General features: G+C 35.8%; 1 protein-coding gene across 1 annotated transcript; it reads right to left on the minus strand.

The window, feature by feature from the left end:
• Window positions 1-4,234: 4,234 nt before the first annotated feature.
• cops4 (COP9 constitutive photomorphogenic homolog subunit 4 (Arabidopsis)) lies at window positions 4,235-11,037 on the minus strand. The gene is made up of 10 exons (XM_052568251.1): window positions 10,871-11,037; window positions 10,186-10,265; window positions 9,900-10,051; window positions 9,726-9,829; window positions 9,478-9,631; window positions 6,613-6,763; window positions 6,331-6,501; window positions 6,139-6,254; window positions 4,643-4,727; window positions 4,235-4,558 (listed from the first exon to the last, which is right to left on the minus strand). Exons 1-10 carry the CDS (start codon window positions 10,942-10,944, stop codon window positions 4,425-4,427), a joined length of 1,221 nt encoding a protein of 406 aa, XP_052424211.1. The 5' UTR covers window positions 10,945-11,037; the 3' UTR covers window positions 4,235-4,424.
• Between the last annotated feature and the right edge of the window lie 1,438 nt (window positions 11,038-12,475).

The raw sequence follows: 12,475 nt of genomic DNA on the forward strand, positions 1-12,475 counted from the left end.
TTGGTGAACATCCACTGAATCCGAACTGCATATGATATACTGTGTTAGCTGCACAGATGCATTGTTTTAGTTAAAATCAAAGCGTAAATACACATTGAAAACAATTCCTTATGGCGCAGCTGACACAGAAGAGCGCATGCCACCAGCGTTCAGATCATATTCTCCAAAATGGGGCTACGGTGATGTGGAGAGACAAAGAGATTAATTGTTGAATAAAGTCATTATTTTTGTTTTCTTTGCATACAAAAAGTATTCTCGGTGCTTCATAACATTACGGTTGAACCACTGATGGCAAATGGACTAATCTAACAAGTCTTTCATAATTTTCTGAACCTTGACAGTGTATTTTACTAGGCAGTTAATGAGTCACAAGCCTCCTGGTTTTCATCCCAAATATATTAAATTGTGTTCAACCTGCAACCTTGTCCACGGTCCTCAGGGCCTCATCCATGGCTGCAATTGGTCATCCTCAAGCCAAGACATGGCTATGTGCCCAAGGTGCTCTCCACTTTGTTCAGAGCACAGGTTATTACTATTCTAGCTCTACATAACTAAGAGTAAAGGCAGGGTCCTAATTCACTCTGCCGGATCCGGTCCCTTAGAGCTTATGTGGCGAGCTCTGGCCATTTTTGGCAATCAGACCAGCTCTTTGTATGCTTCAGAGGCTGCTCTAAAGAGCTGCCAGTTATGAAGCAGACACGATCCAAATGGATATTGATGCTAATCGCTTGTTAAGTCTGACGTCACGTAGCAGCGCTTCCGTGTCCAAACGCTCTATCAGTTACAAGGAGAAAACAACAAAAGGTGCTAATATAAACTCACAATGTTATAGAATACTAGCGAAAAATGTATAATCGTAACATTTAACTCCATACCGAAGTCCCAGATAGCCAGACAATGAAAATATAAATATAAAAAATATATATAAAAATTATTTGTGTTTGGGACGCTGTGGGCACGGAGACTGTAATGTATACCGTAAGTTTGAAAGTGTTTAGCTTAAATTATTAATATGAATAAACAGTGCTCATAAACGGCTGCTGAGTTCGTATTCTCAAGTGAAGCGAGTTGAGGCTTGGACCCGGAAACAGCGCTTCTTACGTCATCCCTTAACAACCGAATAGCCCTGGCTTACACTTCAGTGGGCTCACAGTGTCTAAATTGGAGTGAAGGCCCACTCCACCAGAGGAATGGCCTCCTTTTGGGCTTGATCCAGTCTTAATCAGAGATATCTGTGCAGCAACTGATTGGTCTTCACCATTTACCCTTGCTAGGATTTATAACCTGGACTTCCCTTCCCTTAAGGAATGGTTCTTGTCCACCTAGTCATCCTGCTTCCCTGCTGAATTGACAGGCTTTTTTATACCGATGACCTAGGCAGTCAGCTCCACCCATTTTGGTGGGCTGAAAAGCAATTTGTTTGTGCAGATACACAAACTTTACCAAATCATGCTTCAGTATTCAGAATATACAGGAGTTTCCCCATAGTGTTTTCAAGCAACACTTATTCTCATTATCTCAGGGAACTGAGGTTATGTTAGTAACCAGAGCGTTTTATAAAAAATTTAAACATATAATACAGTGGGGAAAATGCATGGGCATTAATCTGCATTATTTTAATGTTTAGTTTTCCACCCAAAACCTAACCAGTTCAGATGCTACAGTACATGATACATGATACATATGATATGTAAATGTCCAGTTCACCAATACATAATTCAGTGCGTTGTGCTAACCTATTTAAAAGGTTAATTGAAAAGAATCTGCTTGTTCACAAATCTTGGCGCAAGGTATGATTTCTTCAGTTCATAATAGGAAGGACATGTTTTTTATGAAATGTAGTGGGGTAAAAAGTACAACACTACGGTGCCAAATGTTTACTATGTAAAACAATGCAGTGTTAGAATGTTACAGCCTGATACATAACGGCCAACAGCCAATGGTGTACGTGCCTCACATTCACATGCCTGTTACAGAACAGTTACAGAAAATGCTAGTTTTATAAATGATAGTTTGAGGATTTGAGGGGGGAAAATGTCACAAGGAGCCAGAAAAAGTCTAATTTGGAGTTAAAGAGACCATTTCACTCTTATCTTTTTAGCCCAAAAAGTAAATTCCGGATGATCTTGATAGAGTAAAAAACCCTTTGACATAAGACTTTCATTTCTAATTGATATATTATTGTGACAGTTACTTTGTTTGAGAACAGATAATACAATGCAAATAATAAATGTTTTAATAATTTATACCTTTCTTGTCTTTCTTTAAGTTAAATAAAATCTAAAATGTTGAATCAAATACAGTATTGTTGTAGTTACTGAACACATTTATACCTGTTATCCTGCAATTAATCCATACATTTTCTTTGTAAGGAGTTGTCCATTTTGGTTTTATTTGGATTAAGTATCCTTTGGGCAATCACATCTGTCAGACAATCACACTGCAAGCGACCACTTGCATATCAGTAAAATAAGTATTTTCTGGAGAAGGCTGGCCTCTACATAACAGAGGAATTGAATAAAATGGCTGAAGACAAGAGCACAGGAGCAAATACATGATGTCAGATCTTTGTTAAAGCTTAATAGTTCTCAGCGAGACATTGCAGAATCACAGCAGCAGGTGAAGGGGCTTCCACAAGCATCTGATCAAACAAACCAAGAGAAACTAGACCAATCTTCAGATTCTAGTTCTATATCGTCAGAGCATTTTGGGGAATCAGCTGACAATCCAGCTCTACTACATGGAAAAACTGTTTGCTCTACAAACCGGTGTATTCATAATTAAGATAATACATAACGCAGCACAAACACTGTGTTTCTAAGTAAGCTTGAGGGTGGTTTCTTCTACTCATTTTCTATGGTCTCTGGAAGACTGTATACATCTGTCTTCTGTAAAGATCTAAGGATTCTTAGTAGCAACTGTGTGTGTGTGTGTGTGTGTGTTACTTCACAAAAGCAACCATGAATTTGTGCTGTTTTACTTTCATTCATTCATAATTATTGCATTTAATCATTAATAATTTTTAATAATAATTTAAACCATTTATAACCTTATTTAATTGATTGGTTCATTGATTAGTCTCCACTTCAAGGTTTTTAATATCATGTGATGTTGTTTTGAAGCTGTAATTTTATTATTTAATAAACTGGCTAAATTTTACTTCTGGTCTTCATTTGACTAAATTGTCTCTTTTGGTATTAATACTTTTTTCTGCAAAAGTAGTTCCCAATATGCTTTGCACGAGACTTAGAGAAGTTGTTACATAGAGCTTGGCTATAGAGAAGGTGTTGAAATTATATTGCTAGTGGGCCTATTTTTTGTCAGTCTTGCTAGTAACAAAATCTTACACTAGTCATAGTTGCTTTTTACTTATGTTATGACCACTGTAGAGTTCAGTTACAAATCTTACTAGTAAAAAAAAACTGACTAGAAACATTCTTGCATACTTGTTAGCTTTCGTTGAACTATTCACAAGGTTTGTATTATTTCACATTAAAATTATATCTTTTGACACTGAAATCAGACTTGAAAAGGGAGACACTTTGATTAATAGTTTGGCTCCCAAACTCTGGAATAGCCTTCCTGATAATGTTCGGGGTTCAGACACACTCTCTCTGTTTAAATCTAGATTAAAAACACATCTCTTTCGCCAAGCATTCGAATAATGTATCTTTTTAATTGTGAGTGTAGTTGCATCTGTTAAAAGGTGCATTATTATTCATTAACTTGGGTTAAACTAATTTTACTTTGTTGGATCAGCAACTATGCTAATGATGTCTGTATTTTGTTTCTATGTTTCGCCACGGGATTTACATCCCGGGGTAACTAGGATTTAAACAAGCTCCAGTCTGGATCCAGAACACCTGAGAAGAGATGATGCTGACCCTCAGAGGACCCCAGATGATGCTACCTTGAATCAACAAACAGAACTAACAATTATTGCTAAATGTGTGACTGAATCCTATAATAACTTAATAATATTGATAGTTCATCGTCTAGCTGACTACGTCTTGTATTATTATTATTATTTTTATTTTTTCTAAAATCCTGTCAAATGTGCACAAACTACTAGCTACTACTAAATTTGTAGAAACAATTTTCTGTAAAGTTGCTTTGTAACGATTTATTTTGTAAAAAGCGCTATACAAATAAACTTGAATTGAATTGAATTGAATAGTGGTTTCTAGCAGTAAAGACGTGAAGCAAAACAGAGACAACATTTCTGAGACACAAAGACATTTTCACGGTGTTTATTCAGCATCGGATACTCATAGACCATAACTATGAAAACATTAACTTCACAAGCCAAAATGTCAAGTTCAACAGAACGTTAATATATATATGTGCTGGGTTGAATTAAGTCCAATGGGAGTCTTTTGGGTTTTGACCAATGAGAAAAGGGAAAGCAAAGCGTTCAGAAGAGTTCACTGGGTCATCTGGGCCTCGATGGCTTGTGCCGTCCACTCGGGTGCTGCCTGACTGATCTTCTCCAGGAGGTTGTTCACCTGGAAGCACAGGGACTGAATCTGCTTGTCCCAGGTGGGCAACGGCTCTCGCGCTGATGGAAATAAGAGTCATCGTTCAATTTTATCCATTGTTACACAGTTTTTATACAACATATTCAGCCCCAAACCAAACTTACTTTCAAAATGGACAATGCCATCTATCTGGTCAATGAATCCATTCATGCGGCCCTCAGTAATCATTTGAGACGCTATCTTTTCTGCCTGTTGGAAAACAAAGATGTGTGTATATACACAGTGAATCTGGAAAGTATTCACGGCTTTTCGCTTTTTCCACATTTTGTTATGTTACAGCTTTATTATAATATGGATTCAATTCATTATTTTCCTCAAAATTCTAGAATTTTAAGAAAAATTATTAATTTAATCCATTTTGGAATAAGGCTGTAACATAACAAAATGTGGAAAAAGTGAAGCGTTGTGAATTATGTCCAGAGGCACTATAGAATGATTTCTGAAGATCATGTGACACTGAACACTGGAGTAATGATGCTGAAAATACAGCTTTGATCACAGGAATACATTACATTTTACAATTTATCTTAAAAGAAAACTTTTAGTTTAAAGGTGCACCAAGCGATTTTTGCCAAACAACATTGATATTTGAAAGGACCAGCACAAACAACCCATACCCCAACAGGACCTTACCCCTATTTGTATATCTCTGCCCCACACATACGCACACAACCCTGGCATAACGACAATTGCGGATACAAGCAAAGATAACATGCAAGCATTTAAACCAAAGCCAACACAGATAAGTTGTGTTGAACAATACGAAATCAACATTACTCATCTATCAAAAATAAACAACCTCGGTCTGACACTGCAGTCGAAAATGTTTTTCAAAAATTGCTTAGTGCACCTTTAAAAGCTGCAGTTTTGCCTCTTTGTCACCAATCTGCGTCTGAAACCTGCAATTGCAGCTATTTGCAGAAATTTTTTCTTTATGTAGGTTTGTGCATGGCTCCTCAGCGCGGATGAATCTAAATTTTTAAGTTGAATTGTAGCTGTCAGTCACTGCACTAGTGTGGATATTCACTGTACTTCTGAATAACAAGAGTCTACGTCTTGGGAAGTATGACCCAAATAAGAATTTTCACAAGATATTGCCGTCTGAACAAATAAGAAACAAGTCTAAAACTTGTGATCTGACCAACTGAGGAAAAAACCATTGCAATAAAAAAAAAAAAAAAAAAAATATTCACACTACTAATGGTGATTAAATCTAATGATCGGTTAGCTCATATCACATCAAACTAGGGATGTGATGAGATCTTGTAGCGATATACTCGCAAAACAATTTTGTGCGTTTACATAGATTTGCTCGATTTATAATTTTAAGATCACAATCTTGATTCACCCAAATAATCTTATTATTATTAATATAAAGTAAGAGAGCTACAGTTTCAGAGTTCTGAACACTGGCTGGTTATGTACTTGCTCAAATATATATTTCGGACCATTTTTAACAAAAAAAAAAAAAGAGCTATAGACTGCAGCTGTAAATTGTAATAATATTTCACAATATTACTCTTTGTCTTGTTCTGATCAAATAAATGCCTTGGAGAGCATAAAAGACTTCTTTCGCAGACAGTCAGTCAGTCAGCTGTACCTTTGCAGGAGGGATCTCCAGAAGAGCTCCTAGCTCTTCAAACGTGATGTTATTGTAGAGTTTGCTAGCAGACAGCAGGTTGTGCTCAATGACTGCTCGGTCTAAGATGCTTGAACCTGAAAGCGTTAGTCATTAGTCTTTCCTAGCAAAGAACATGAATGAATGACAGTACTAAAGCATAACATGTAATACCGTCGGCTGTGGTGGCTTTCTGATGCGGCATCAGCATGGCAGCAAACTCCTGCAGCTGGTTTCCCCGAATGATTCGATCCAGGTACATCTTTTCCAGGATGCCGTAGGCGGCGAGTTGCTGACAGCGTTCATCCTTGAAGAGCGTAGCTAACATACGAGAGCGCTGCTGACCTTTTGGACACATTAAGAACTGATTATGTAATGTGACCAGCTTTAAATGAGTCTGAAACGCTTTAGCCACAGTTCCAGCAGTTTGACTGTTAGTGATGTAATGAAGAGTACCTGCGGACGCCAGTATAGTGCAGTGAAGCGCATGCTTCAGGGCCTCCAGGCGCTCAGTCTCATGGACGATGGATTTATAAGAAAGCTCATTGTAGCGCTGAGCTGCTTCAATGAACTTCCTCCGATAATCCAGAACTCTGGAGTAACATACCTGCAAAACATTACAGTTCACAATAATCATAAAGCAGACAGATATTAGAAAAATTAATAAATAAAAATTAAATCACACACTGTCCAGTAAGTAATCTAACAGACCTTAGTATTTGGATATAATTATTTTTGCATTAGAATGGTTGGGCCTAGCGTTGTCACGATACCAAAATTTCAGTATTCGGTACCGATACCAGTGTAAATCCACGGTTCTCGGTACCGATTTCGGTACCAAAGCAAAACACAAAACTATGCTAATAAAGAAACAAAAACACTTTTTATCACTAAACATAACACCAATGCCATTTTTTATACTTATTTACAATTGTGTTTAAAGTTTTTCTAAAAGTAACATAATTATGAAAAACATTAAACAAGTTTCACCCAAATTAAATTTTTCTTTTAATTTATGAAATTTAAACATTACATTTTTTGGTTAAAAAATGGGATTTGCTTTTAAAATGAAAACATGGAAGAAATATTGTGTGATTTATTTCTTTAGAACGTTTTATTAATTTTAATACATTCTACTAAATAATAGTGATATTTCTAGCACAATGCCTTTATGTAAAAATGAACTTTTATTTTGACGGGTATACCTTTGAATAGACACTGGTTTTACTCAAATGAAATGGTAAAATGCTTGTGAAGTGACTCAGAACAGTTCTGGTGATGTTGTTAATGTGTTTATGTCCTCATTGAAATTACTGCAAGCGTCACGCGCTTCAGTCTATGTAGTAAACAAACCCGCACGTCTCTGCCATTCATTCATTCACACAGAGACACGCAGGACACGGATTCATATTTCAAACAACTTTTGTGGCTTAACATTTACAGATACTGGTCCATATGGAGATTTGATTTGATTAATCTATGCTAACTTTGACAAATTCTGTGACTGTCCATATTAAAATATAAGTTTCATTTTCATGTCTGGATTTTGAGATTCCGTCCGTGTTTTCTGCTTCGTGGAAATCATAGCGCTCTATTCGTCAAGAACCCTGGTGACCAGGTCCTCGGGACTACCGGTACTCAAAGAAACCTGGTACCGTCACATTTTCATTTTTTTATACCGGCTTGGTACCAAAGTACCATGTCTTTTGACAACACTAGTTGGGCCACCAAACAATTGTTTTATGTTTGTTTTTTACCACCAGTCATAGAGATATTCAAATTGTATACGGAATTTTATTATATATTTTGTGTAATTAAACAAGTAATTATATTATTAATAAAGGAATACATTTATAATTCAGTTATTAAAATATTATTTACATTAATTTATTTGTTGTTTACATATATAAAACAAGCTAAATGGTTTTCTAAATATAAAATCATATCTATATACATTTCTTGCTTTCTTATATATATAGTCTGTTACCTGATGATCCTCGACTGTCTTTCTGTTTTGTGATGGTTGTGCATGAGTCCCTTGTTTGTTCTGAACAGTTAAACTGAGCAGCGTTCTTCAGAGAAATCTTTAAGCTCCTGCAGATTCATTAGTTTTCCAGCATCTTTGCATATCTGAACCCTTTCCAGCAGGGACTTTATGATTTTGAGATACATCTTTTCAGACTGAGGACATTTGAGGGACTCAAACACAACTATTTAAAAAGATTCAAACACTCTCTGATGCTCCAGAAGGAAACAAGATGCATTAAGAGCTGGGGGTGAAAACTTTTGGAATTTGAAGATCAAGGTAAATTGTACTTCATTTGTGTCCCGGGAAACATACAAGTATCTTCTGTTGCTTACGAAGGGCAGAACTAAATGGAAAAAAATTATATTTCAACAAAATAAGACAAATTTGGCCATCTTCATCATGTTCAAAAGTTTTCACCCCCAGCTCTTAATGCATCTTGTTTCCTTCTGGAGCATCAGTGAATGTTTGAATCTTTTTAAATAGTTGTGTTTGAGTCCCTCAAATGTCCTCAGTGTGATAAGATGCATCTCAAAATCATAAAGTCACTGCTGGAAAGGGTTCAAATATGCAAAGATGCTGGAAAACTGAAGAATCTGCAGGAGCTTAAAGATTTCTCTGAAGAACGCTGCTCAGTTTAACTGTTCAGAACAAACAAGGGACTCATGCACAACCATCACAAAACAGAAAGACAGCCGAGGATCATCAGGTAACAGAACACAGTACTAAGAACCAAGGGTTCCCAAACTTTTGAGTGGGGTTATTTTAATAATTTCAGCAATTCTTTTGTCTTGTGGACTAAATGTTAATATCTTTTATGTACAATATCTTACTCAGGACAGTACTAAATAAAAAATAACATGCATTTAGTATGATCGCTCTTATTTTTTGAAAATTACTCATATTTTCACAGATTCTGCAAGGGGTGCCCAAACTTTCGATCCCCACTGAATATATATATATATATATATATATATATATATATATATATATATATATATATATATATATATATATATATATATATATATATATATGAGCATGTTTTTTAATTACATTTAAATGAATGAATATTTTTAAAATATAAGAACCGTGTTGTAAGTTTTTGTAAATATTTATTCATTAACAGCTTACAAGACAGTTATCAACTGCTTATTAGTAAGCTTTATGGGTAAATAAACAAATCAATTTTTCAATTAAATTCTAATGATTTTTTAAAACGCACAAAATTATTTGAAATACCGCTCAGCCCAACTGGATACTGTGCCCTGTATAAAGTTCAATGGATGGTGCACCTTGTAGTGAATCTGCAGCTGTTCATTGGTGGATTCATTCTGAAGTAAAGACGCTCGGTTGATGTAGGCCTCGGCCTGAACCGGGTCATCATCCTCCAAATACAGACGGGCGATTTTGAGGTAAGTGTCCAGTTTATAGTCCACATTGTACTGTCTGTTGAATCAGAAAAATAGACATGAACAACATAAACTAATCAACAGTGACAAGCAGATGCAGATAAGCAGCTTCAGCTTGTGTGTGATCTTACTTCTGACCCGTCTCCAGCGGGATCCCCACAAGAACCAGCGCTGCGTTCCTCCAGTCCTCCTCTTTCTCATAGATCGTGGCTAGATGCTGTCTGATCGAAGCCACCTGGAAGAGCATGAGATTGGCTCATACATGATCCCAGCATTGATCTGAGAGTGTTTTTCATGACACGTACCTGTTCTTCAAAGGAGATGACTCTGGGCTGGATCTTCTCCAGGGTGAAGTGACACACAGCTTTCGCAGTGCTGTCCGGTAAGTTTAGAAGATGCGTGCAAAAGTCTGTCAGCAGCTGTCTGGATATGACCAGGCTGACGTTCTCATTCACCACTGCACAAGTGAGAGAAATAGCCAAGCTCATCAATTTAGACAATGTTAAGAGAAGAATGCGTACGTTCTCATATCAAGCTGATTCAATTCTAATAATATGGCCAGACTTGCGTATTAAATATTAGTGTACTTACTCGCTTCAACAAATGCTTTCAGTGCCTCAAGTTGTTCTGCATCAATAAACTGAAGAGCCTTTTCTAATATTTGACGATATCTGTCAAAACACAGTCATTAAAATTGTTAGCAAAGAAATAAGCACGCGCTGTTGGGGGCAAGGCATGTTCATTCTAGAACATCTGATTGGACAAAACTTTAAACACGCCCCTAAATGCAAGATGAGTCATCATTATATTTGGTCATATTTTAACCAGAAAAGAAAGACTGTTAAATGTTGTGTATGTCTGATGAAAGACCATGTTGTCCACTTTTAGGAACACACTAGCATATAAATGACCTCAAATCAAACTATCAAAATAAATAAGTGCTTATTTAAGCTAACTTCTTGTCATTACTCCAGTCCTTGGAAAATGTCCCATTAAATCCATAAATACATTACCATACGAGTATGGATTAATGATTCTAATAACCACAAACCATTAATAATAGCGATTTTGCAGTATAACAAAAAAATAATCTAAGCATGTTGACAGATAGATCATGCACTGCAGTTCCTCACGCTAACGTTAGCTGGGTGATATTAGCTTGTACTCATCTCGACTGCAGCATTACATGTTTCTTTCAAAAAACTAAGCAATAATGATTTCATGCAACAGACATACAGTAAGTGACAATTTGAGTAAATGACTTAAAGTGACATACTTCCCAGCTAGATCTTTGTGAGACCCGCTGGAGTTCATCAGCTGCGCGAGCTCCTGCCTCACGCCGGACGCCATCTTCCTCTGCGCGTACACAACAGCGAGCGCGAGCCGCTAGAGCGCGCACTACATCAATTCCAATCTCTTCTGCTGCTTCTTTTTGCTCAATGGTCGTTCACCCTTTAGGAGCGTTACCGCCACCTACTGTCTATCTTATGCTCAAGGGTGATTCATTTAATAAAATAAAATAAAATAAAATAAAATAAAATAAAATAAAATAAAATAAAATAAAATAAAATAAAATAAAATAAAATAAAATAAAATAAAATAAATCTGTAATGTCTCACCCACCCGAGAGGACCGCCATGTGTTCGGCTTCTGCATTGGGCCCCTCAACTTCCTATATGGGCAGAAGCATCATGATCTCCATCCTCAAACACTAAATCCTGTGGTCTAGTAGCTCTAACAATGTTAAAACCACCTTAAATATCTGACTATCACTCAAACCCATTCCCAGAAGGTCCACGAGGCTCACTGGCGTGTTTCTTATATTGCTAAAAAGACTGTTATGCTGTAAAAAACACTAGCTCTGTTTCAAAAACATCACATTCATCACACACACCATTTTCATGCTTCCACATTAATTCTAGTGTTGAATTTAGTCTCCACTCCTTAATCTAGAAACCATTACTTCTTCCTTTCTGTTCCTCCCTTACTTCCTACTGATTTTACAATTATTATAATAGACCTACCACCTACCTGTGCTGCTATTTTCCTATCTTTATTGCCATATTCTTATTATTTTATCAAATTTCTTCCCAGAAGTACTTTAAGATCCACCAAGTTTTTCTTTAATGCTGCTTTTGCTAACCTATCCGCTGTTTCACTCCCTGTTATCCCGATATGTGTCTGTACACAACAACAGTTTACAATTATACTGTATACCCTCTATTTTAGTCTGTACAGTGATGTATACATTTCTACCAGCAGGTCTTCTCTATCAGTTTTTGTTGACTTTGTTTTTTTGTTTTTTTTGTCAGTTAAACTTATTTTCGTCTTAAATCTTGGAATGTACATTTCTATGTCATATTTTGTTTGATTGGGTGTTTAGATCCATCTGTATAAAATAATAAAATAAAATCTTATTTCACCGTAACGTGTGTTACAATATTTTATATACAATAATGTAACTAATGTAATATAATAATATTTTATATAAATTAAATCGAATTTTAATATGTCACTTTGTCATTAGCATTAATTTTAAAATATGATCCAATGGCTGCATCAATATTTCATCCTAACAAACGTTTATTGTTTACTGTATATTTATAAGTGATGCCATGTTATAACAGATTGCTTTTTTGAGTAATTTACTTGTAAACATTTTAAACAAGTAAAAAAGTTTTGTTTCAGTATTAAAATGAACATAGGAATAAGCTTGATATGATGGCAAAACTGTAAAAAAGCATCTCATTGTATATATAATCATTCCTTATCATTAGTACATCCCTAAAACTTATTATTATTATTATTTTTTAATTTTATTCTATTACCATTCTATCCGTACACACCCGCAAATACAATTTATTATTTTTGTGTGTGTCTG

Source organism: Carassius gibelio, chromosome B10, assembly GCF_023724105.1.
Source record: "Carassius gibelio isolate Cgi1373 ecotype wild population from Czech Republic chromosome B10, carGib1.2-hapl.c, whole genome shotgun sequence".
NCBI lineage: Eukaryota > Metazoa > Chordata > Actinopteri > Cypriniformes > Cyprinidae > Carassius > Carassius gibelio.